Below are 25,153 nucleotides of genomic sequence, written 5' to 3'. Positions count from 1 at the left end.
GATATTTGTGGTCCCCCAGCCCTTGCTTCTCGACATAATAAAAACGAACCGCAAAGACCCTAAGAACTTTCTAGTCAACCAAGGAAGTTGCCAAAAAAGAAACTTTCACACTAGGAACTCAGGCACTTGAGAGGTAGAGGAGGGAGATTATCAAGTTCAATGTCAGCCTGGGCTACATGGTGAGTTTCAGGCCAGCCTGGGCTACATGAGACAAAACAAAACACTAAAGAAAAAGGAAGAAACATTTGGTAAAAGAAAAAAGTGATACGGCCATGCAAGTCTTCCCTTAGTACCAGTCAAGGAGATCTCTCTCCAATCGACAATCCTGCACGTTGCTTGCCCGGTTCTGTGAGCCGGCCCGTCCTCAGCCTGGCCACTTCCCTTCCGGGATACCTGGACCCTGCACTACTCTATGGGGCTGGGAAAATGCTTTCTACCCCTTTTCTGGCAGGTGTGATTCTTTAAATTGCTCAACTCAGCTTGCCCAGGAAACGCCTTCCTTGATCCTTGAATGGGGCAAGTACCACGCTTTCAATTATTTCTTAATCTTTCTCCTTACTCCGCCTTCCAATGGGGCAGAGATCTTGTTCTCTATGTCTGTATTTCCAGCATCTAGCACCCTTGCATATTCTCTTGCTAGTCCTGGGGGCTCAGTAAATACGTTAACAGAGAAAGAAAAACGTTCCACCACAAGTAGTTTCAAGTCCACCTATGCCCCCTGCTAATTACTAATTTCTTAGTATATCAAACCTTTATGTAACTTGACCATGTAGCAGCACCCGGCTGCATCCTGGGGACACATCCGCGGCGAATAAAACCTAGCTTCTGTCTGCATAGGAGAAAGTTATTCAAATTGTATTCATCTTTCATTCCAATCACTCAATTAGGGCACGTCCCTCGTTGGCTGCTGCGTGAGCAAAGCAACTATTTTCCAGCGACTGTCCTCAGGTGACCTGTCTAGACGCTCAGAGGAAAAAACAAGAGAATCTGACACTCTCCGGAGCCCCAAAGACGCCTGTGACGCGCAGGCCGTGCTGCGTGGAAGGGCGTGCGGAGGAGCGCACAGCGGCAGGCCCAGCGGGGCTTGCGGCGTGGCGACGGGTGCCCGGGACGCAGGCTCGGGTGGGCGGCTCGGCCGGCGGGGTCCTCCGGCCGGTAGGGGGCGCCCGCGCCCGGGGCCCCTCGCCGCCCGCCGCGCGCGCGCTCGCTTGCCGCCCGGCCGCACATGTGTTTCTGTTTTGTGTTGTAGCATTTGTTCTGGAAGCTCGTATTTACATTTTAAGTGTATCTGGTGAGTGGGCTGGAGCCCTCGTCCCGGCCGGGGAGAGACGAAGCCGTTGACCCGTCTTCCAATCGCTCCCCTTCCCTCTTCTCATCACTCCAACCAGGTAGGGGCTGGAAACCGACTGGGACCAGTTTGCAGGGTCTGGGAAAGTTTTTTTTTTTTTCCTCTTTTTTTTTTTTTCTCTCCCCCTCCCCCCCCCCACCACGCGAAAGGTTTAAAAAAAAAAAACAACGCTGGGGAAGCGGGGGGGTTGGGGAACGGAATGAATAAGAAGGGGAAGGAAGGCGGATCCACGTGGTTTAATCGGAGACAGACAGAGATCCCATTGTTCAAAATCAATAAAAAAAAAAAAAAAAAAAAAGAGCAGACGGGGCGAGTGCGGGGCAGCGGGGGCCGGGCAGGGGGCCCACGAAAGTTCCTCTTTCCGCGCGTGCTCGCAGGTGCGTGGGGCCGGGCTGGGGTGAGGGGGGTCCCCGCGTGGCGCGCGGCGTGGGGAGGGGCGAGGGAGCAGCAGGTGGGGCGGCCCACGCCGCGCCGCGCTCCCCTCCCCCGCCCTGCAGCCAGCCCGTGCATTGTGCGCCCGTGTCTCCGCAGCCCGCGACCATGCCCAGGAAGAAGGGGGCGGCCTGGGAGGAGCCGAGTTCGGGCAACGGCACGGCGCGCGCGGGCCCGCGGCGGCGCGGCGGCCCGGCGGGCAGGAAGCGCGAGCGGCCCGAGCGCTGCAGCAGTAGCAGCGGCGGCGGCAGCAGCGGCGACGAGGACGGCCCGGAGCTGGACGGGGCCCCCGGCGGCGGCAAGCGCGCGGCCAGGCCGGCGGCGGCGGGCAAGGCGGGCGGCGCGGCCGCGGTTATCACGGAGCCCGAGCACACGAAGGAGCGCGTCGTGAGTGGGGCGGGGGCGCGGGCGGTTGGCGGTTGGGGGGGGAGGGGCGCCGCGGGGTCACGCCCCGCCCCTCCCCCCCACGCCGCGCGGGGAACTCGGGGGAGCTGGTCCCGGGCCGGGGGAACCGGGCGTGCGTGGCCACGCGGGGGCTGTCGCTCTCCCCCGGGTGCGCCCCCCTCTCTCCCCCCCGCATCTCTTCCTCCGGGGGAGGGCAACCCGCCGGGAGTTGCGGGCTCGCACCGGGGCTTTGAGGTTCCCGCCGCTGCGGCTCCGGCGCCCCGGGGGGGCGGGGCCTGGCCTGCGGCGCGCATGCTCCATGTAGCCCCTGCGCGGTCGGCCGGCCGGTGCGCGCGGGGCATGGTGGGGGCCGCGCGGGTGTGAGCGCGCATGCTCCTCGGAGGCCCTCCCCCCGCCCGGGGCTCGCCTCCTCCCACCCGCGACCCCCCGCAGAGCGGCGCTGGGCTTTGTTTGCCTCGGGTGGCCACGGCGTGGGGCCGGTGGGGTCTGCCCTGCCCTAGGCTCTGGTCTCTTCGCCATCTAACTTGAGCTTGCGGAAAAAGCTCCGCAGAGCCGGTGCGAGCCGGGCCCAGGGTCCGCAGCGTCCCCACTAGAACTTTGTGCAAGTTTTCTTTGCTACACCTCTCCTCCGCCTCGGAGATGGGGCTTGACTCTTGGAGAGTGTCACCCTTGTTTCAAAGGGTGCTCTGGAGAGGTGACAAGGGTAAAGGGACCTGGGCGCCTCACAGCCGTCCAGGCACAGTAGAAAGGATAGCAGCGAGCCCTTAACCATCTTGCAGATTGCGCCCGTGAACATATTTCACAAACAGCCCTGCAGTGGAAGGAAGGCTCTGGCTAGGCATGCGGGGGATCCCTGCAGGAGGTAGGCTTGCCAGATAGTGTGATGGTCTCAGCCAGCGTATTCAAAGAGGAACTCACAAATTGCCCTCCTGCTCCCCACTCAGCTGGTTAGGACGCTGCTAAGAAGTTGGGTGTGATGGGGTCCTGCCTCTGTTGTATGGGGTTTTGGAGAGTTTGGGAAAGCCACGTGGAATTGGATTATCTGTGTCTGAGCTAGCTGCTGGACTCCTCTAGCCCACTGCAAGAGCAGTGAGTTCTGTGGTCTCGAAAGAGAAAGAGATGCTTAACCCACGTAGGGTTCGCGTGAGGAGTGGGAGAACAGTGTAGGAGGGACTCAGAGGCCTGCCTCGACCTCCACCAGCCCCATGTTGGAATTGGTACCTTGTGTCCTACTGGGAGATGTCATGCCTGAGTGAAGCAGTCTCTTGCAGTTTGTGCTTGTTTTATGTGTACAGCTTCCTGTGTATGTTTAGAAACAGGAACTCAAAAGTTGTGTGTCTGGCACCTTAAAACTAGGGGAACTATCGCGGGATCCCCGCACTGGTCAGCATGGGGCCATAGGATAGACGGAGCCAGGGACCTATGGGGTTTCCCAAGTGATACACTGTTGCACCTGGGAAGTGTGTGCCTGGAGTTTGTGTTTCCCTCAGGATTGGTGAATTTGGCTCAAGGTCGGGAACACAGCCTTGCATTCATTCCCACAGGTCCGAGCCAACAGGCTGCCCGGTGTCTCTAGCTCAAGGGCCCTCATGGTGTCTCTGCTTGGCAGATCAGGGACAGTTTGCTGTAGTAGGCGACCAGTCTCTTGATTTTCAGAAGTTAATTCACTGAGCAGACACAAGCCTCTCTCCTGTGGGTAGCTCCAAGGAGACTCCTCTGTCAGTGTTTGTGCCTCTGGCTTTCGCCTTCCCTTATCGTGAACTTGCAGTTGCGGTGGGCTTGGGGAAGATAAGCCACATGCTCACGTTGTTGAGGGGCAGGGTTGTCCTCCTGTAAGAGTTCAGTGTGCTAGGAAAGACAGGAGAGTCCTTAATAGCCTGTGACTTGGGGCTTGTCCTATGTCAGTCAAGGATCCAGAGGCTCACAGGTCATTGTGTAGGATGTTTTGTCTTTCGAGGAAGAGGCTGATTCATCCCCAGTAGTCTTGCCTGAGTCCTCAGAAACTGGCTATTGGCACAGGTGTCCAGTTCTGTGTGGTTTTTGTTTTGTCTTTTTGTTTTTTGTTTTTTGTTTTGGTTTTGTAGACAGGGTTTCTCTATGTAGTAGCCCTGGCTGTCCTGGAGATCACCTGCCTTTGCCTCCCAAGTGCTGGGATTAAAGGCATGCATCACCACCACCTGGCCTGTGTGGGTTTTTTGGTGGGGGGTTGCTGAGGTTTTGTGGACTCTTGAGACACATGTTCATTCTTAGAGAACATAGTTAATTTTAAAAAGCCAAGCCTGAGTGGGAGGAGGTTGGTTGCCAGGATCTTGCTCTGTGGTCCTCCTGTCCCAGAGCATCAGTCTCCTAAATGTGAAAAGATTGACTCTCTCAGACTTGCAAAGTGTACTTGGGCAATAATTCAGAAACTGCTGTGACCAGGAACTCCCATTTTGTTGATTGAAGATACTCAGTGCGTTTTCTGCCTCAGCCCCATCTGGGCCCAGGTCACATTTGTGACTCGTCATGTGGAGGTAGGTAGCTGGGTGAGATGGAGTTCCTCCGTCCTAGACTGTTGGGCTTTGTCTGCGTGCAGGCCTTTAACCATTGCAGGGTTAACCTTTGGAGAGCAGGGAACCTCTGCCTTGTTCTTTTTGCTTCCTTCCTGTCTTTTCCTCTCTCCCTCCCTCCTTCCTTTTGATGCTTGGGACTGAACCCAGAGCTAAGCTCCTGCTCTTCCACTGAGCCCCCAAGCCCTCTCAAATCCATATGTTCACTGGGATCCCCTGGATAGGGCCAGCAGGCTTATAGGATAGGTTGTTGTTCTGTGGCTGAGGGCTTTTTTGACGGGGGCTTTAATTGAAAGGGCATTATGAATAGCACTAATTAAAATCTTTATTCCATAAGAAGGAGGGAAGAGTTTCGCTGTAGAGAGATGAGCTGTGAGTTACTAGTAAACAGTTGTGTAGGATTTGGCAGTGGATACAATCACACATCCTTTGTGAGAACACGGGTCCATGATGTGAAACTGGTGCCAGAGTAACAGATCGTGTTTTTCATGGGCAAGCAGGCAAGGTTGCCCACAGACCGCTTTTTCAGAAGGGCAGGGCTTTCATATACATGCTAGCTGGCATGAAAGGCTTCAGGAGCCCCAGGGATGGCAGTAGTTACTGGCCACCAGCCCTTGGCCTGGTGGATCTCGGGATGGGGTGGTCACGGCACTCTTGACACTGAACTTGGGAACCCTTGAGCTTCTCCACTTCGCAAGTTGTTAGTGCAGTGCAGCCTGGCCTGGCATCGTGCTGGTTTTGAGGCCTCTCTCCCCCATTTCTGGGGCCCCTTCAGCGTCCTGACCTGGAGAATGGTAGAGTGTGCACCAGTAAGTGACGGCCTTACAGAGGACCCAGTGCCATGGGCTGAGGCTTGTAGACTATTCCAGCCACACCTGCCTTTGAACAAAGGAGAGAGAAAGGGAAAGTAGGCTCCCATCGGGTAACTTGAGTCTGGCCCTGGAAGGCCGCCCCCACACTCCACGTTCCTGAATAATTGAACAGGGAGGCTACTCCATTCCTGTGAGGCCTGGGCCTGTGTAGCCAGTCTTGTAGCTTGGTCCCTGCCATCTGCCTCCTGGACCTGACTGGAAGTAGGGGCTACATAATACTGGGGATACCTGGGAGGTCAGATTCCCCCCCAAAATAAAATGTGGCTGTTGGGGACCTGTGGTGTGTGTTGTCTAGGACAGCTGACCTGGGGCCGCTGTGGGCTTGGAAGTATTGGAGCCGCAGCTTTGGCTCAGTTCTGGTTCGATCCAGGCCTCCACAAAAGGTCAGGGGTGGAGGTGTAAGGGTAGGTGCAGGATTGAGCCTAACGACCCACTTTTAGTTGCTTTTATTTATCGTGATCTGCTTATTGTGCTGGTGATGGAATCCAAGGCTTTGCCCAGGCTAGACATTTATCACTGAGTGGCACATCAGCCTACAATGTATTTTACAAAGAACTCTTTTCCCTTTTCATTCTAATTTTTATTTCTGTGTATATGTGTGTACCTGCTCACACCATGTGTACATAGATGCCCTCAGAGGCCAGAAGGTGTCAGATCCCCTGGAACTGGAATTACAGAGATTTGTGAGCCACTCACTACCTGATCTGGGTGCTAGGAACTGGATCTGGTGGGTCCATCTCTCTAGCCCTACAAAGTGTGTTTGGAAACTGGGTGTAATCCCAGCATTTGGAAGGCCGATGCAGGAGGATTATATAAATGGAGGCCAGCCTGGGCTACATCCTGAGACTTTGTCTCACACAAAGCAAAAGTGCATTTTCCTCAAAGACATGTATTCTGTTTACTGTTTGTATGTGTGTGAGGTATGTGTGTGAGTATAGGCACACAGAGGCCATGGCTCATGAGGATTTGAACTCATGTATTCTGTTTACTGTTTGTATGTGTGTGAGTATAGGCACACAGAGGCCATGGCTCATGAGGATTTGAACTCAGGTCATCAGGCTTGCACAGCGAGTCCTTTTACCTCACTGAGCCAGCTCAGCAGCCCATATATTTTGTAATGTATTTTGACATTTAAGAAGGCAAAGAGAGTGCTGGGCGCAGCCCATAATTGTGTAGCGGCCTTTTCAAATGCTAGCTCTGTATGGGTAGTGGATGCTCAGTAGCCCTGGCTGGACAGGTACAGTGGTACCTAGCTGTACTCCTGGTGCTAGAGACGGAGGCAGGAGGACCACTGAGACTGAGAGGCAATCAGAACTACAGAGCAAAACCCTGTCTCTAAACCTAACTGCGGAGGGGTCAGGGAGTCAGTTCTTTGCTGGGAGTCCTAGTGAGGAGGTCCTCTTACACCACTGGTTCCCACTTGTGGGTGGTGTCGAAGATCCATGGAAGGCCCTCTGCATCAGACCCTGCTGCCCCACCAAAGCTGAGCCCTGTCTTACGCTTTCCATCTCCCCTGATGAAGTTAGGTACCTGGCTGTAATCCCCCCTTCCTTCCTCCCTGTTCAAAATCTGTCGTTACTGTGGGCAGGGCACAGGACTAACGTCGTGGTGATCATGCAGAAGGCATGCAGGCCTTGAAGTGTGAAGGCTGCCAGTACACCATGGTGTTTGTAGTGGGGACTGTGTAGCTGGCCTCGGTGTGTGGTTCCTGGGTCCCCAGCCTTGGGGACTGGTCTTGTGCATGACTCTGTAGTTCATCACAGGGAATGGGGGAGAACAGAGCTCTCCTTTGGCTCTGCATTAGTGTTGAGCTCAAACTTGAGACTTCTGGGGACGGGCTTGGGGTCGCCCACCTTGGAGCACGTAGATGGGGGTTATTGGATGGGACCTCTGGCCAGTGTGAAAGCACCAGCAAAGAATCTTTTTGAGCCGGCGCATTGGTATGTACACATTTGCAACCCACACGGGTGAGGCTGGAAGATGTGAGTTCAAGGTTAATCTGGGCTTTGGAAAGAGCGCCCTAAGCAGCCTTAACAAGCTCATTCTTGGCCTTCTCTCTCTCTTTAGAAACTCGAAGGGTCTAAGTGCAAAGGGCAGCTTTTGATTTTTGGGGCCACCAACTGGGACTTGATCGGACGGAAGGAAGTCCCTAAACAGCAAGGTATGAGAAACTGTCTGAAAGATGACTGACTGCTTCTTGTCAACCAGGTAGTCATTGGAGTGCTAACTCATGCCTACCAGGTAGGTATTCTCTGCGATTGTGGGCATGTTCAGAGAGGCCACGCAAATTGCTTGAGGCCACAAAGCCACTGGTGAGAGTGCTGCATCTGAGCTGAACCTGGTCTCATGCATGTTGTGCCTTCACAGTCCTGTGTTTAAAAGACTCAGATGACTCGGGATTGTAGTCCTCCAGCAGGCATGGCCCCCTGAGTCCTCGAGATGGCCTTTCACTACAAGGAAGAGGCTGGCCCTGTGCTGAGGTGCCATGAGGCCCCAAACACTTGTCAGATGTGATGACGGAGATGAACAGGCTACTTAACTGGCTTGTGAGAAGAACTCAGTGGAACTAGTAAGCTGTGGGAGTGGGCACAGTCCCACCAGCGTCCTGTGTCCAGCTGTTCATAGAAGATGGGTCCCTTCGAGGGGGGGGGGGGGGGCGCCTCTCGGAGAAGAAGGCTGGCTCAGTGCCACAGTTGATGGCTCTTGATTTCACTTGGCCACACGCCCAAAGTGTTTCCCAGCATTGCTTCGTCCATGAACAAATATTTGAACACCGGCACACCCTAGCGCCCAAACCTAGGAGCCTTGGCCATCACCCTGCTCCAGGAAGATGGTGTGAATGGAGCTGACTGGCTGTGGCTCCTTGTGGAAGATACCCATCCTTCAGCACAGCCCTGGGCACCTGTCAGTCCTCATGAGTGAACAGAGTGGCCTCTGCAGCTAGGGCACACAGGGTTCCTGTTCTCCAGTGTGTCCATTCCCCTGCAGATATGGCAGGGGTACCTTGACCTGGCTGTCACCTCTGCCTCCCGTGCCCTCTGTGGCCCAGAAGCTGTGCCACGAGTCCAGAGCAGACCAGGCTAGTGTTGGGGCTCTTGCCAACCTGTCCATCCCAGGGAGCTTCCTGCCCCCATCTGCACTTGTGCTCCCTGGCCTTCTGGCTCCAGTCAGGTGTGTGTAGTTTCACTTAATTAATTGTCGACGTTCAGGTATGTCTAGGCGGTCTGTAACTTTGCCTCGAGCTGTTAGGCAAGGTCTGCCTCCCACCACCCTGCGGGTAAAGGAGGGCTCTTCGCAGCTCCTCCCCCTTAGCGTGCTCTAGGCAGTGTGGTGGTCTTGCCTGTAGCCTGTGGTGAGGTCCGGGGCGGGGTGTGTGTGTCTCTGGAAACAATGGTGGGATTAATGTCTGCAGCCTGGGAAGCTGGGGCCACTGCCAGCTTGTGCCTTTGACTTGGGTTCCTTTCAACTGAAACGGGGGAGGGAGGGAGGGAGTCCCTGGGACAGGGAGATACCCCAATGTTCTTGTGGCTGATGATGGTGCCCTCTTCAGGGAAAGGGGCATTGGTGGGGTGCCAGGGAGCCAGAGTCCACCTGGGCCAGCTAGTTCAAGAACCAGGCCATTCTCTGCTGCACCCCTGAGCCCCTCTGGTGCCCGGTAGTTGCAACTCATGGGTGACCAATGGGAAGCCTCTCCATGACCTTCCCGCAGGGCTGTCTGAGCCACCTCAGCTGTGGCCAGTTTCTCAAGATAGCCACCATTGTCCTGGAGGGAAAAGAAAGCCACACCCCTACCTTGAGAAATGGGAGTGGCAGCTCGCTCCTGTGGCTTGGTCCCTGCTGCCTGTCACGGTGAAGGCAGTTATAGTAGGTGGGATGCTTGGGATGGGATACAGGTTGAGTAAGGGGTACAGTGCAAAGTCCGATGGGGGTGTCCCAGAAAGTTTGAAGGGCTAATAGGGACCATGAGAGGACATGCTTGGGGGAAATGACTTGGTGGGCAAGTCAGGTGACAGCTGAAGTTCCTGGGTGTGGGTGGAGCTGAGTGGCTGACAACAAGACCTCCCTCCAGGGAAGCAAGTGGGTCTGAGGACAATGGGGACACCAAACCTCAGAAAGACCTGCTTTCGGGCTGTGGGGAGGCCTGGGGTGCAGGCAGGAGGGTAGATGGGAGCACCCAGAGATAAGCCTTTGTCACACCAGACAGGTTACAGGAAGGCCAGCCCTGCCCTGTGGTGGGGTTGGGGCCCAGGAGCTGTGTGGGTCTGAGGAGAGATGTTGGTGCCCTCACTGAAGAGTGGCCAGTGACTCCAGGCAGGCTTGGTTTGGTGCGACCCCAGGTGAGATGTTGGGGTGTCCTTACCTGTCCAGCCCTGCTCCGCAGGGGCTTAATTTGTGCTCTTCCCTTTGCAGCTGCTTACCGCAACCTTGGTCAGAATTTGTGGGGGCCCCATAGGTATGGGTGCCTGTCGGGAGTCCGGGTGCGGACTGTGGTTTCGGGTTCATGTGCTGCCCACAGCCTCCTCATCACCACAGAAGGGAAACTGTGGAGCTGGGGTAAGTATTGAATGTGGGTGACCCACACATGCTCTGAAGTGTGACTTAAAGTCACCTGGAAAGAGGCCCTGTCTTCTGTCTGGATCCATGGTGGTGCACTCTCTCACGCGCTCCCCCCCGCCCCCCGTGTCTGTGTGTGTGTGTGTCTGTGTGTGTGTGTCTGTGTCTCTCGCGCACAGCACGTGAAGGTCAGAGGACAACTTGGGGGTCCGTTCTTGCCTTCCCCGTTTATGTGGGTTCTGGGGATTGAACCCAAGGCTCCAGGCTTGTGCAGCAAGTTCCTTTACCTGCTGAGCCATCTCACTAGTTCTGTTCTTTGAATCCTTGGAGATTGTTTTCCTGAACTTGAGACAAGTGTGATCTTTCGGGTGCTGCCATCCCTCCGACCAGCCATCTGGTCCTGGCCTGTTGTCCTGCTTTGTGGCACCACGTGGCATGAGGCCTGGGTTCCATTACTCTTAAATACCACTCCCTCCCTGGCTCTTGTGTATAGCTAACACGTCTGTTAAAAGGCCCCTGTGGCTCCTGGCCTTCGGTCTGATTTAGGGACTTTGCCCACATCTTCCTTTCCTCCTGTGCCAGCCTCCCTCATGCCAGGCTGTCCTGACTCTAGCTCTCATTTTTTCCAGGTAGGCCAGGAGATAGTGCTCAAGGCTCACGTCATCCAAGCCTCAGGGCTCTGCAGCTGCGGGGGGAGTTGGCTTCTCCTCCTCCATTTGTTTCTAGCCTTTGGCTGGCTTCTAATCCATATGACGTTTTTATTTTGGTCTGTTTGAGCCATTTTTTGGTGATTTCATGAGCTGCTGCACCACAGTCCAAATGTATTAACATCTGCCGTCTTCTCTGCATTTCGCTAATTTTATAATTCTGTTGAAAAAAATTAACAAGTGTGTGGCCCACATCTATCCTCCCAGGCTTGGGTGACACCGACAGCTGCCCCATTTTTGTTTTCTCGGGTGGCACAGGACCCCTCCCCCACTCCCTGCTCTTCGTCCTCCGCACTGGCCAAGGCCTTTTAGGTCAGTGTCCCCAACTTCAGCAGCTTCTCTTCGAGCTCCTTGCCATGGCACTCAGATTCTAGATTGCCTCAGGGCAGACCCTGTGACAAGAGTGATTCCCCTAGAGCAAGAGAGGGAGCTGGCTCTCTGGAGCAGCAGTGGGGTTGTGGAGACCAGCCAGGAGGTCATGAGACCACTGTTAGACACTTGACGGAAGGGCAGCCGCCAGGAGGCCTCCTGAGCGGGAGGGAGAGTGCTGTGTTCTGTGTCAGAACTCTGAACTTGGGTATGGCAGGCTCCTCTTGAAGTTGGCGTCTGTCCAATGCTGGCCCTGAAGCTAGCCCTTTAAGTGATGCTCGTCTCCTGGGAGGGTTCCCCTGTGAGGGAGGCTTGTCACCTGTTCTGCCTATTTCCTGCAGGCTGCTGGGGTTCAGCTGACCAGTGGGGAAGGTTAGTGTGAACCCCACCCTGCTTGTGGTTCTCATCTTCCAGCCTTGTACAGTCTCCACCTTGACTTACTCAAGTGCTTCTCTGAGAGATAGGTGGTCCTACTCAAGTGCTTCTCTGAGAGATAGGTGGTCCTGGGGGTCCTCTTGGGTTTTGTTTTGGATCTGTGTTGGAACCTAGGTAGTATTTTAGGGCTTCCAGCTGTCCTGGAGCCCACCTAAGCTGAATCAGGGCTCCCTGGAGGAGCTGTGCATTGCTTAGGTTTCCACAGGGCTGTGTGTGTGTGTGTGTATGTGTGTGTGTGTGTGTGTGTGTGTGTGTGTGTGTGTGTCCCGCTTGCTCTCACACATCCATGGATATAACACAACTGACCAGAAGGAGGTGACCCTTGCCATGAGGATACATGGGGCTGGGGTCTTTTTTTTTTTTTTTAAGACTTATTTATTTAGTGTACATTTGGTCTTTGCCTGCATGTATGTCTGTGTGAGGGTGTCAGATTCCCTGGCACTGGAGTTATAGGTAGTTCTGAGCTGCCATGTGGGGGCTGAGAATTGAACTAGGGTACCTTGGAAGAGCAGCCAGTGCTCTTAACCTCAGAGCCACCTCTCCAGACCTGGGGCTGGGATCTTGTAACAGGGTAGGGGTGCAGATTAGAAGAAATGAAGGTCAATAGTACGTGTATGAGACCCTCCCTGAGGAGGGGGACAGTGTCCCCCAGCTGCCACGAGGAGTGAGAGCTGTTCCTGGAGCTTGATGCCTGTGGAGCATCTAGGCCACACCAAACATGTCCTGGGGTAACAGAGACGGGGGGTGCATTGGGATGGTCCTGTAGCTGGCCACTTGCTGTTGGGATATATTCAGGATGGCCCTTTTCACTGGGGAGAGTAGCCGGGCTCATCCTGTTCTCGGGATTTGCTGAAGGTTTGTTGTGAGGGTGAGCGTGGGTACCGCCCCAGCCTGTCGGGTTGCTTACCCAGCCAGCCGTGATCTCCCCTCAGGTCGGAATGAAAAGGGGCAGCTGGGCCATGGCGATACCAAGAGGGTTGAAGCCCCCAGACTCATTGAGGCCCTCAGTCACGAGGCAATCGTGCTGGCAGCATGTGGCCGTAACCACACCCTGGCGTTGACAGGTAAGAACGTGGCTCCTCTCCGTCTCACTGAGACAAAAGGCTGCAAAGATGGTTTCTCTGGGGTGGGTGGGGTTGCTGAACAACTCTGAGCCAGTGTCGAAGATGATGCCCTGGTTTGGTGGGTGTCTCCCTGACGGTAGCGAGAGCCCTAGGGTGGCCCCTGGGAGCCCAGACCAGGTTCTGTGTGTGGCAGGGCTCAGCTCTGTCTGCACCCTTGCTTGTCATTCTTGCTGTCATTGGGATGGATGGACACACGACGACTCTTCACTCAGCTCTTTCTCACGCTTTGCTTGGTGGATGAGCTGTTTGCATAATGCTAATCCAAATCCAGTTGAAAACATTTCATTCTTGCATCCCTTTCTGTCATGTCTTTCTCTCCTTCCAGACACTGGCTCTGTGTTCGCCTTTGGAGAGAACAAGATGGGGCAGCTGGGCCTCGGGAACCAGACAGATGCCGTCCCGAGCCCTGCTCAGGTACAAGCACAGTGTGGACTTGGGGCAGCTTGGAGAGTGGTGGAGAGAAGCTATGTTAGGTCAGCCCTGTGGTGGGATGCAAGGGTTGTTTGCTTCCCCCCTACCCCCAGACAAGGTTTCTCTATGTAGACCTGGCTATCCTGGAACCTACTCTAGACCAGGCTGGCCTCAAACTCACAAGAGATTGGCCTGCCTGTGCCTCCGAGTGCCCGAGATAAAGGCGTGCACCACAACCGCCTGGCACATACTGAGTTCGGACCTTGTGTGAAGTTGGAACAGAGCAAGAGGCTCTGCAGGGTCTTCCTCCCTGGCAAACAGTGCTGGCTGCCGGCCAGTGGCTTAGCGGTGAGCTGGAGGACCTGGGGATTTTGCTTGTAGAGTTCGAAGGATAATGCATGGCTCCTGTTTTGTTGGCTATGGGTTCTGGAGTGCAGTTGGATAGTTAGGAGTGGGTAAGGATGAGATGAGCCTGAGTGCCATGTTCGCCTGCACCATCAAGGATGAAATACTGTTCCTGCTGTGCGGGCCTTTTCCAGGGTCTGTACTTGGTTTCTGTCCCTTGGGTGGCACCAGCCTACCTCTTGCTGTGTTTGCACATCCTCGCTTGAGCCATTTTGTGTCTGGCTCACACCTTCTTCGAGGCCTGACCGAGTTCTGCGACAGGACAGCTGGTTCAGGCTGGGGCAGCACTGAGGTCCTCCTGTTAATTCCCTGTCTGGGGTCACTGCAAGGCACTGCTGCCTCCAGCCCCGCTCCCTGTGCTGGAGCCAGATGATGGAGGTGCTGCTGAGAGACTCCAGAGGATAAAGCCCCGGAATCTGCTGTCCTGGGAGGGTCGGGGGCTCCAGCAGTTAGTGTTTGTTGTCAGCTTTGTGGTAACAGGTGTGCTCAAGCGGCCGCCTTCCGAACCATGGAGTCCACCTCGTGGTGGTGAGCTCACTGTTGTCTGGCACCAGGGTGGAGTGAGGAAGAAATTCGAGGAGCTGAAAGTTGGCTGTCTCTTTCTTTTCAGATCATGTACAATGGTCAGCCAATTACCAAGATGGCCTGCGGGGCTGAGTTCAGCATGCTGATGGACTGCAAAGGGAACCTCTATTCCTTTGGGTGCCCTGAGTATGGCCAGCTGGGTATGGAAGTCTCTTTCTTAAAAGCTCTGTGATCTGACTGGAAGTGTAGAGCCAGAAGGCAGTGTGGGGCTGTGCACACATGTTACAAGTGTGGGTAATTGATCCAAAGGTAGCTGCTACCCGCTAAGTGCATCTCACACTCTGTGGAACAACTTGCTGTTAACTCATAGGTTACAAGGGTCACAATGCTTTATTTACCTCAGTGAGCATCAGGACTGAGTCTGTCTGGCAAAGAAGCTTTTCTTTTGGTTTGGAAATCCATTTGTATGAGAATCTTTGAAAGGACAAAAGCTGAGCCCCTCTCACGTGTATAAACGAGCCTTTATTAGAAGTGAGGGAATTACGGAAGAGTGAGGTTCTGAAATCCTGGATGGCGGAGCCGCTGTCGTCAGCTCACCCCTCATCATAGTGGACTTCACAGAGCAGAAGAGAGGAGGAGGCCAGCAAGCCCTCCTCAGAGTTGGTAAAGCTTGCAACCCCAATTTTGCCAGGTCTCCATTGTCCTTTCCCCTCTGACTCAAGGCCTCCTGAGCAGAAGGTGAGGTGTGGGCGCCCCCTGCTGGTGTCTGCAGAGCCTACAGCAGCGCGGGATCTGGGTTGCCGGGTCCCAGTGTCATTAGAAGTGCGCAGATGGGAGAGTATAAATAGAAGCAGAGCGCTGCACTGACCTTAGACTCCAGGGAACAGTGACTCTGTGAAACTAAATATACCTCCAGTCAGAAGTGAATAAGAAGGACCAGCCCCTTACGCACATCCGTGCTGGTTGCCAGGGCGTTCTCGGGGCTGTTGGATAAACGGTTTCCATGGCCACGGGCGGGCCTCCTGCCATACATACCCAGACCCAGCACAGGAAGTGTGTGTGTGTGTTTCTGTGCTTCCTGCTCTGTGTACATCTTCCCTGTCACCTTTAGACGAGCACCTTGGTGGAGCCAGCCTGCTTACCTTGAGCAGCTTGTTGTTTGCAGTAAGGATGGCATTTGTGGGCTGGTTCTGGAGGACAGTTAAAGCCCTTGTGTGCAATTAGGAACCGGGCTTCACCTTGGTCTACAGAAGGTCTCACGCTGAACTCCGCAGTTCACTCTGCAACACGTTCTTCTTAGAGGCAGGTGTGCTGGCTCACACCTGTGATGCCAGCAGCTGAGAAGCAGGGGCAAATTTGAGCTTGGGGTAGTTGACGTGGTTAAAGGCCAGAAAGGCCTGCAGAGTGAAAGCCGTCTCGTAAAGCAGACCAGCCTAATCATCATCCCCCAACCGTTTGCTCCTGTCTTGGTGCAGACATTGCCTTTAGAATTCACACATGATTTCAGGAGGGGCTCATAGGCTACACTCCCTCATGTTCTGCTGCAGTAACTGGCTGGCCAGGGAAGGACGTTGAATGCCTCCCAGGGGAGGAGGTAGCCACCCCCACCCCACCTTCCTGGAGGAAGTGTTGCCCACACACAGACAACAGCCAGGTGCTGAGTGCAACGCCTTTAAGGAGGTGGGAGGAAAAAACGGCAGATGGACCTGCTGCTCTCCGGGGGCAGTTTGGTCCAGTTGTCAACATTTGGACGGGACACTGAAAGGACACTGGAGCCCTGGTCAGTAGAGAGCATGTTGGAAAGATGGCGAGGTCCGTGGTGGCCTCAGGCTTTTCAGCTGCCTGGCCACCTCCTGGTGGTGTGTGAGGGTGATCTGAACTGCTTCCAGAAGGGAATCCTGAACAGCTCCTCTAAGCTAAGCCCAGCATCCTGCCGTGCTCAATTAGGTTGTGGTCTGGGGTGTTTCTGTAGCACAGTACCCACACATCCCACCTGTGAAGGTCTGAGGAGCAGAACAGCACCCCACTGGGGACTAGCCAGTGTCCTGCCGTGACACATGTCACAGTGCTGCTGCCGCTGGGGTGGGGGTGGGGCAGGGATGAAAATGTTCTGGACTGTGAGCAACCAGCATCTTGGCTAGTGGGTCCAGACTGGCCCTTGTGTCTTTTCTTTTTGGTTTTTCAAGATAGGGTTTCTCTGTGCAGATTTGGAGCCTGTCCTGGATCTCACTCTGTAGACCAGGCTGGCCTCGAACACAGAGATCTGCCTGGCTGGATTGAAGGCCTATGCCACCGCCACCCCGCTCTTTTTTTTTTTTTTGGAGATGGTATCTGGTTAGCATAGAATTTTTTGTTTTTGTTTTTGAGACAGACTCAATGTAACCCAGGCTGGTTTGAAATTCCCTGTGTGGCTGAGGATGGCTTTTACCTCATGATCTTCCTGCCTCTGCCTCCTGAGTACTGGGATATACCACCAATGCAAGAAGCCAGAAAATGCTGGGTCCTGGGGCCACAGACATGTGAATTCAGTGCTTGGCTGGAGCATGCCCATAATGTGCCAGGCTTCACTAGTGAAGCTGATACTGACCCGGTCCCTCATGACTTCTTGCAGGTGGTTTGTGAACTCCAGGTTTTTATGTCTTTTGCAGTATGTTTAAATTATGCTAATTTGTAGGCAGAAATGAAGAATCTTGTGCTGAACAATCACGTCCACTCTGCCTTCTGGAGTTCCTTAGAGCTCCTGAGAGCTGCCTACTGTTGTGATCTCAGCCACAGGAAGAGACATATTTTCCTTTGCCTCCCAGAGTATATGTAGGGTTTTCCCCAAATTATGGTCCTACTGCATAGCGTGTTCTTAGTTTATATGCATTTTAAAAGAGTGACCTTTCGTGCTCGTGACCAACTGGGTGGGCTGGGTCTTTGACTGGGGACGGGAGGGTCCCCTGGGCCTGTGGCAGTACAAATATAGCAGCATACCTCCTTGCCCTGTGCCTTGTGCTGTTGCTGATGGCCGGCTCTGCTCACCACAGGACACAATTCAGATGGGAAGTTCATCGCCCGGGCACAGCGGATAGAATATGACTGTGAGCTGGTACCTCGGCGGGTAGCCATCTTCATCGAGAAGACCAAGGATGGGCAGATCTTGCCTGTCCCGAATGTGGTGGTTCGAGATGTAGCCTGTGGCGCTAACCACACGGTAAGCCTTGTTTCTTTCTCACTGTCCAAGAGCCATGCTGGTTCTAGACTGGTTCTGGGGCGGGTATCTGCCTTACTCAGGCTTATGCCATGTGGCTGGGTGAGTTTCCCATCATGCTCTAACCAAACATCCAGCTGTGTGTCACACCCACCCACCCCATTCCCCCCACGTACTCATACGTCATTGTGTCGCTATGATAGACAGTTACCTTTTGCTCAGGTATGAATGGTTAATTATTGAGGGTGTCTCCTAAAGGTCATCTTAGCAGAATAACCATGGGAGGATAATCGGTTTGTGCATTTGCTGCCTTCAGCTCTTGGTATTTGTGAGTGCGCAGGCACTATTGGAGTATGGAGGTCAGGACGCTGGGTTAAACTCTGGTCATCCGCCTTGCGTGGCAGAGTGCTTTCACCTACTGAACCATCTTGCTGGTCCTCTTTTTAAGATAGGCTCTGACTCTAGCCCTGACTGCCTGGAGCTCACTCTGTGACCAGGCTGGTCTCAAACTTGAGATGCGCCTGCCTCTGCCTTCCTGTGCTGGGGTGAAGGTGTGCACCTGTCGCTGGCCCTTCTTGATCTCTTTGCTGAGAATTGAAGCCCAGAGTTGAGTTCCAGGGCCACTGTGCCGGCCTAGTGGTGCTCAGTGATTAAATGCAGCTGTCTCAAGCTTACAAGTCCTTAAACCAGGATGTTGTTTTCGACCTTGGTTGGGGCAACTCATGTTACATGTTTTACAGTGCCAGGAATGGAGCCTAGGGCTTTGTGTGTGCTGGGCAAGTGCTCTGTCCCTTAACTATACACCTTACGTTCCATGCTGAGCTTACACATTCATGGGGTTTAGATGTAAAACCTCAAAGACACAGAAAAGGCAGATTGTAAACAGCTGGCACATCTGTGCCAGCCTCACCTGTATACACCTGTGGCAGGCAAGTGCAGAGGCAGGGGTAGGTCGCGGCCTTCACCTCCTGTTTCTGTAGTTTAGACAGTGTTGTGATAGGAATTAGAAAGAGTTGCTGCATGTGGCCATTTGGCTTCTGCTGAGGAAAGGGGAGATCTCAAGAGAGAAAAAGGAAAATCACACCCTGTAAAGGGAGTGCGCGCTGGCCCCTGTGGCTGTCCGTGTGGCCGCCTTATACCTGCCTTCCAGGCTGTGAGGTTTCTGTGCTGCTGCTCCTTTGCTGTCTGTGGCTGTCCCAGCCCCTCCTGGACAGAAGCCGTGACCCGTGTGTCCCTGCCTGTACCTCCTCTCCCTGCAGCTGGTCCTGGACTCACAGAAGAGAGTCTTCTCCTGGGGCTTCGGTGGCTATGGCCGGCTGGGCCACGCGGAGCAGAAGGATGAGATGGTACCCCCGCCTAGTGAAGCTGTTTGACTTCCCGGGGCGTGGCGCGACCCAGATCTACGCGGGCTACACCTGCTCCTTTGCTGTCAGTGAAGTGGGTCAGTGTCCGGTTCCCCAGCCCGACTTCCGGGTCCCCGTGGTTGGAGCCGGGTGCAAGGTTTTCCCTCTCTGGGGCTAGCTGTTCCCACAGGGCCCACAGCCATGTCTGTCCTTGGCTCTCTCTCGGCAGCGTCCTTGTAAGCAGATGTCCATCACCTTGCTGTCTGTCCTGAGATGCTTGCTATGACACTACCGTGTTTTGCTTCCTTGTAGGTGGCCTGTTTTTCTGGGGGGCCACCAATACGTCTCGTGAGTCTACCATGTACCCGAAAGCAGTGCAGGACCTTTGTGGCTGGCGGATCCGGAGCCTCGCCTGTGGGTAAGTGGCTGTGTCCAGGACATTTCCTTCCTGTGAGTGTTAGTTGCCCTGTGTGCCTGTGTCCCTGAGAAGACTTCTCTGCCTGCTCACTTGGGGTCTTCCTGGCTAGACATAGGAGATACCAAACCCCCAAAATGTGAGAGAGGGGAGAATGGGGCCTGGTTGGCTAGGACAGGTGGCTCCTTCCTTCATGGAAAGTAATTTTGAAAGTTTGGTTTGCCAGTTTTCCCTCAGCTTGGAAACTGTAGGGTTTTACTTTCTCAACACAGTGGGGAGGGGGGCTTTTAATCTGGTGTTCTCATTGAAGGGCACCTGCTGAGTTACCCAGTACTTACAGGTGACAACGGCGGTGTGTGCGGGTTAGCTTGGCTCTTAGCTGTTGGCTTCTTGGTCCCGTGTGTCTGTCTGTCCTCCACCCCTGCCCCAGGTCCCTCTTGTTAACTCTCCCTTGAGGATGGACTATCACTTTGTCCTTATGTGACCTCCTCCTCCCTACTCCAGTGGTTCTCCCAAAGGGCTCTCCCTCTGAAAGCCCCAGGACAGAGAAGGGCAGTGAGGCCCTGGCTTTGGTATTGACCAGCAAACATATATGGACCATCCCTGGCCAGGAGGAGCCTCTCACCCCTTACTGAGTTTTCAGTATGGAGGTGGGTGTGTTAAGGGGTGTCCTTGACACAGGCCAGTGGCACAGGTGGCCCTGTGAGGTGTCCTGGCCTTGGATGGGTGGTGACAGTCTGTCTATTTGCAGGAAGAGCAGCATCATTGTGGCAGCTGATGAGAGTACCATCAGCTGGGGTCCTTCGCCAACCTTCGGGGAACTGGTAAGCCCTCATTAGGGTCTGGGAAGAGCTGGACTAGCCAATACAGGCCTGAGAATGGGCCTGAGGAACATGGATGGTGTTTCCTTGTCCATTAAGGACAGTTGTCCTGTGTAACATTGGGTCACATTTGGCTTTTAAGTTCTCAAACTGTCCTGGCTGGTTGGTAGTGAGACTGCTTGTCATCCATGCTGTAGAACGAACGGGTGGGAGGCTTCAGACCTGTGGGGCTCCGGTGATGGGATATTTTCCTGCTGTTGGGATCCTTTGTCCATGCTCACAGGAAACTGTCTTCGTGAGCTACATGCGTCACCCTGGCTCCTGTAGCCTCCAGCGTTCTGCTTAGTGGGCAGCCAGGGCTATTGGTTTGTGCTGCAAATCAGCACCATCAGGTCAGCCACACAGAAGACTGGACAGTTTTATTTTTCATTTTTCCAACTTGAGTTACAGTTTGTTTTCAGCCCCAGTGACTGGGGTGAGGTCAGAAGCAGCTGCCCTTGGTTCTAACCTCACTCTGTCCCATCCTGGGAACAGCTCTGTGTCGTTCTTTGAGTCTTAGCTTTGTGTGGAGGCCAAGGCTGGCTGTGGGTTTGTGCATCTCCTGTGGTCAGGGTTGCATTCTCAGTGTGGCCTGGCCCTTGGTTCTTTGTTTTTATGTTTCCTTATTCCATCATCCTTTGGGACAAGAAGTTTTCTCATTGGTGGAGTCAGAGGCAGGGCTGTCCTTGGCCCTCTATCACTGCTGTGTCCGTGGGCCACTAGCCACTCCAGGGCTCCCAGACCCAAGGGACCCCTCCTAAGGCAGCAGAGAGACTGGGGACCATCCTCCATTTCTGTGTTTTCAGAGAAGAATGGATGATATTTTTTCCTCAACCGTTTCTCTGGGTAGCCCTGACTGTCCCATAACTCACTCTGTAGACCAGGCTGGCCTGGAACTCATAGAGATCTGCCTGCCTCCTGAGTGCTGGGACTAAAGGTGTGTGCCACCAATGCCCAGCTTCTGTTAAAATTTTTAAGGCAGCTGCTCACCATGTAAATCAGGCTGTCTTGGAATTCGCTGTGTAGACCAGGCTGGCCTCAACTCAGAGATCTGCCTTGCCTCCCAAGTGCTGGGATTAAAGGAGTTCACCACTATACCTGGCTGTTGGATAGCTTTTGGGGCCCATCAGGAATGGTCTTTGACAGCCTAAACTACGTAGTGGAGGGAGTGTCAGTGGCCTAATGACTTACAGGACAGCCTGAGCTATCAAGACCCTCTTTCAAAAAACACTTGATCTTCTGAGGCTCGAGACATAATGGCTCATCAGATAAGAGCATTGCCTGCTCTTGGAGAGGATTCCCAGCACCCCTGTAGTGGCTCACAACCCTCTGTAACTACACTTCTAGGGGACCTAACACCCTCTTCTGGCCTCTGCAGTTACCTGGCACACAGGTAGACACAGACATACATGCATGCAAAATACCCAAAGACAAAATTTTTAAAAAAATTTTTTTTTCCTCCAAGACAGGGTTTCTCCATGTAGTTTTGGAGCCTGTCCTGGATCTCGCACTGTAGACCAGGCTGGCCTCAAACTCACAGATCCGCCTGGCTCTGCCTCCCAAGTGCTGGGATCAAAGGCATGCCTCAGATTGGTAAGATGTGCAGTCTACCTGGAAGGAGCTAAAACCAGGGTGCAGAACAAGCTTCAGGGCGAGCTGCTCTTGGCCCAGTGCTCTCCAGCAGCCCTTGGCCACTTCCTTTTAACCTCTGGTGTCTGAAGTTACCACTGATAGTCAGCTCCTTCCTCCTTGTCAAGTGTCAGGGCCGGAGGTTGCGTTGGTTGTGTAGGTTGTATGGTTGTGTGGGCCACCATCACCACTCAGTGCTCTGTACATTTTGTCCCATAATCACAGTGTCTGGGTCCTTAGCTCTTACCTCGGTGAGAGATACCTGGAAACACACATTCCCCTTTTGTTAGACCTTGCCACCCTCTGTTTTTGTCTCTCCAGGGATATGGGGACCACAAACCCAAATCTTCCACTGCAGCTCAGGAGGTGAAGACCCTGGATGGCATCTTCTCAGAACAAGTGAGTGGAGCCTGTGGGGCCAGGCTCTTCCCAGCCTGTTGAGCTGTGAGACATCCCTTCACTGGCTTTCCTTTCTTTGTGTTGTGTTTGAAGGGTACAGCCCTCAGCAGGAGAGGGGGCAGAGGGGTGCTGATCAGGTCCCCAGCAAGTTCCTAGTTCTGTGGTCATCACCCCTCAATCCCCTCCAAACTGGGATCCTTGCCACTAGCCAGGGTCAGGGACTAGTCCCCCTGAGCAGATAATACATTTTGACCTGTGATCTGGAGAGGGGAGGGGGCAAGTGTGATGTGGAGCTGCACCCCAGTCCCTGCCCACAGGGGCTCTGTGGGCTTCCATCTGGGCCCGCAGAAGGGTGGAATTTGGATGGCCCCAGTCCTGCGACACCAGGTGTTGAGGGAAGAGGGAAGATTCATGTCTTTGCCAGGGCCCAGCCCAGCTTCTGACCCCCATTGAGCTCTCTGAACTGGGTCCCTGTGTGTTGCTGACACTGGCTTGTCTTGCAGGTGGCCATGGGCTATTCACACTCCTTGGTGATAGCACGAGATGAGAGTGAAGCTGAGAAGGAGAAGCTCAAACGGCTGCCCGAGTACACCCCACGCACCCTCTGAGGCAGGGTGGCACTCCCTCGTGGCAGCTGTCATTTTCACGTGCACTGGGACCTGAAGTCAGACAAGGAATTTAGGAAGCAAAAGTTGACCGAAGGTGCACTGGGTCAGCCTCCCTGCTGCGGTTCCATTTCCAAGGATTCAACATTAACTACCTTTTTCTGTATGCTTTCCAAAGTGTTTTTCCCTCATTGTTTGATTAAAACATTTGCTCATAGCCAGCTTGCCTTTCTGCAAGACAGGCAGGAACTCTGAGCAATTTAGGGTTTTTTTTTTTTTTTTTTCCAAAGTTGTATTTCTCTTTTCCCGCTCCTGAGTATCCTTGTCCAGCCCTTCCATTCCAGCCATAATTAGCATTGTGATCCGAGTGGGTGCCACGTGGGAGAGAAATAGCCACTTTCCCAGACAGAAACGGCCCTTCCAGGAACCAGCAGCCTCTAGGCCAAGAACTCCCGCGTGGTCGGTCTCCACCCAGACTCCCCGCCTGCCCGCTTTGGGAGACCTGGTCACTTGCTTGTGGCTCCCGCCTGCCCTCACCTCTCCCCATAGCTGTTGCTGGCTTGCTGTCTGCAAGGCCCACTGCCTTTTGGCTGAAGCATTTGTAGAACCAGCCATTTCCCCCCTGGTGGGGGCCCTGGGGTCTGTGTTTAGCTCTCAAGTCCAAATGAGAATTGGGGACCACGGGATGTGGGGGTGGGCAAGGTGGGGAACCTTTGTGTTGTTGAAGGGCCTGGTTTTATGGCTCCCTGTGGAGCCCAGGCTGTGCTTCCAGTTAGAGACCAGCCAGCAGTCAAGTGTGTTCTCAGTCTTCTGTGACCCACTGTTTGCACCTGCGTGCTTGGCCTGTCCGCTCCTGCTGTCCCTCTGCCTGGGATGGCCACCCTGTTCTGAGACTTGGTCATTCCTCTGCTGGTCCCAATGCTCTTGGGACGCTCGCGTTTGCTTGGCTCTGGTACCAAATAGTTGGGATTCCTGCCGAAATCCCCTGTCCCGCGTGTCAGCGCAGATGCTGTGACTGCCACCCACATCCCCACAAGTGCCCTCTGCCCGAGCCCATCCTGGTATTGACTTTGCGGCTGAGTTCCGAGGTGCCTTTCCCGGATCCCTCCTCACTGGACCCGAGTGTGGTGGCAGCTCGGGCTGGGGCCCCTGGTTTCCAGAGGGTCTGGGCTGTTTTGGCTGCTTTAACTAGGTTTAGTTCAGTGGTGCTCTGGGGGAGGAGGAGAGAAGGATTGAAGTGTGAGGCTGGGTGGATGGGAAAGTTAATTCTGGTCTTCAAATTTATGGTTTCGCTTTTGCTATTGTGACGCTTGTTACTGTCTCTGTGTTAAAATGCCAAAAATGGTCTAGTCGATGCTTTCTTCCTGCCCCAGCACTCCAGCAGCTCTGGCTTTGCAAGGTGTGTCTGTCTCGGCCAGTGCCTTGGCCTGGCGGGAACGGATCCGAGTTCCCACTGTGTCCCATCATGTGTCTGACTAGAGTCAGTCCAGGGACAAGCTTCCGCAGTGGCAATGCCTCCCCAAAACTAACCTGCTTTGTCCAGGTCACCCCAGACACCACCCCTCGCTTCCACGTGCCGCCTGAGCCCTCCCTGGTCTCTCTCTGCCTAGTGCCGCTCAGTGTCTGCTCCTTCTGTCCTGGAGTTGTATGGTCACCAAGAGGGCTGAGGACACCTGAGCTGAGCTGGGCTCATCTTTCCAGGGAGCAAACTAAACCCAGCAGTCAGCCCCTCTGGATAGAGCAGGGGAAGGGGGCATGGGGGAGTGAGTTAAAATATCTTCTAGGGAGAGACCCTTGAGCCCAGCCACAACCCCTTCCTTTAGGCTAAAATGTCCACCTGGGAAACGCCTTTGGAACAGGGGGATGGTGGGAAGCCCTGGGTGGGAACTGCTCTGGCCGCCCGTGGGCTCCTGAAGTCTTCCGGTCATCAACAAGAGGGTAGTATGAAGGGAACAAGGGAGGATGATGTGATTCGGTTGAAGGTGCCTGGTTTAGTGCTGTTAATTGTCTTATTTTTTTTTTATATATATATTTCTTGGAGTAAACATTTTAAATAAACGGCATCATTGTTTACTCTGCCTCGGCTCTCGTGTTTCCTCTTCAGTAGTATGGACTGCATCCTCAGCCCTGTGCACGTGCCCCGTAAGTGTCCAGAGAGCACTGGCTGCTCTTCCAGAGGTCCTGAGTTCAATTCCCTGCCCCCACATGGTGGCTTACTACCATCTGTAATGAGATCTGGTGCCCTCTTCTGGTTTTTAAGTGTCTAAAGAGGGTGAAAACCCCTAGGAAGCTCCTTGAGCCATCCTGGGCTAGAGAGGTGCAGAGTGATGATGAAGTGAAGTCCAGTGTTGACAACGGCCAGAGGCTTCCTTACCAGGAGTGGCTGCAGAGGTTCTGACCCAGCTCAGGAGTTGTTTTTTGGTTGGGACATGGTCTCACGTAGCTCAGGCTGGCTTCCTGCTCCCACCTTTCCAGTGCCCAGCATATGTGAGACATGTCAACCCTCACGGCAAAGTTAGCCCAGCACTTAGTTAATGGGAGCATGCTGGGCATGAAGATGGCTACCTGTTTCT

At 54.2% G+C, this 25,153-nt stretch overlaps 1 protein-coding gene across 1 annotated transcript; it reads left to right on the top strand.

Annotated features, from left to right (window-relative positions):
• Nucleotides 1-1,186: 1,186 nt before the first annotated feature.
• Nucleotides 1,187-24,658, top strand: Rcc2 (regulator of chromosome condensation 2). The gene is given in 14 exon segments (XM_052716573.1): nucleotides 1,187-1,388; nucleotides 1,880-2,167; nucleotides 7,674-7,767; nucleotides 10,017-10,160; nucleotides 12,604-12,735; nucleotides 13,121-13,209; nucleotides 14,222-14,336; nucleotides 17,166-17,332; nucleotides 18,589-18,678; nucleotides 18,680-18,770; nucleotides 18,985-19,090; nucleotides 19,839-19,911; nucleotides 21,898-21,975; nucleotides 22,479-24,658. Coding segments are annotated over 13 exon segments (1,563 nt in total). The 5' UTR covers nucleotides 1,187-1,388; nucleotides 1,880-1,888; the 3' UTR covers nucleotides 22,584-24,658.
• The last annotated feature ends 495 nt before the right edge of the window (nucleotides 24,659-25,153 follow it).

This window comes from Peromyscus californicus, unplaced genomic scaffold, assembly GCF_007827085.1.
Source record: "Peromyscus californicus insignis strain IS unplaced genomic scaffold, ASM782708v3 Scaffold_5__1_contigs__length_169319896, whole genome shotgun sequence".
Lineage (NCBI taxonomy): Eukaryota > Metazoa > Chordata > Mammalia > Rodentia > Cricetidae > Peromyscus > Peromyscus californicus.
Note: the sequence above shows the minus strand (reverse complement) of the source record. Positions and strands in the feature narration are given on the sequence as shown.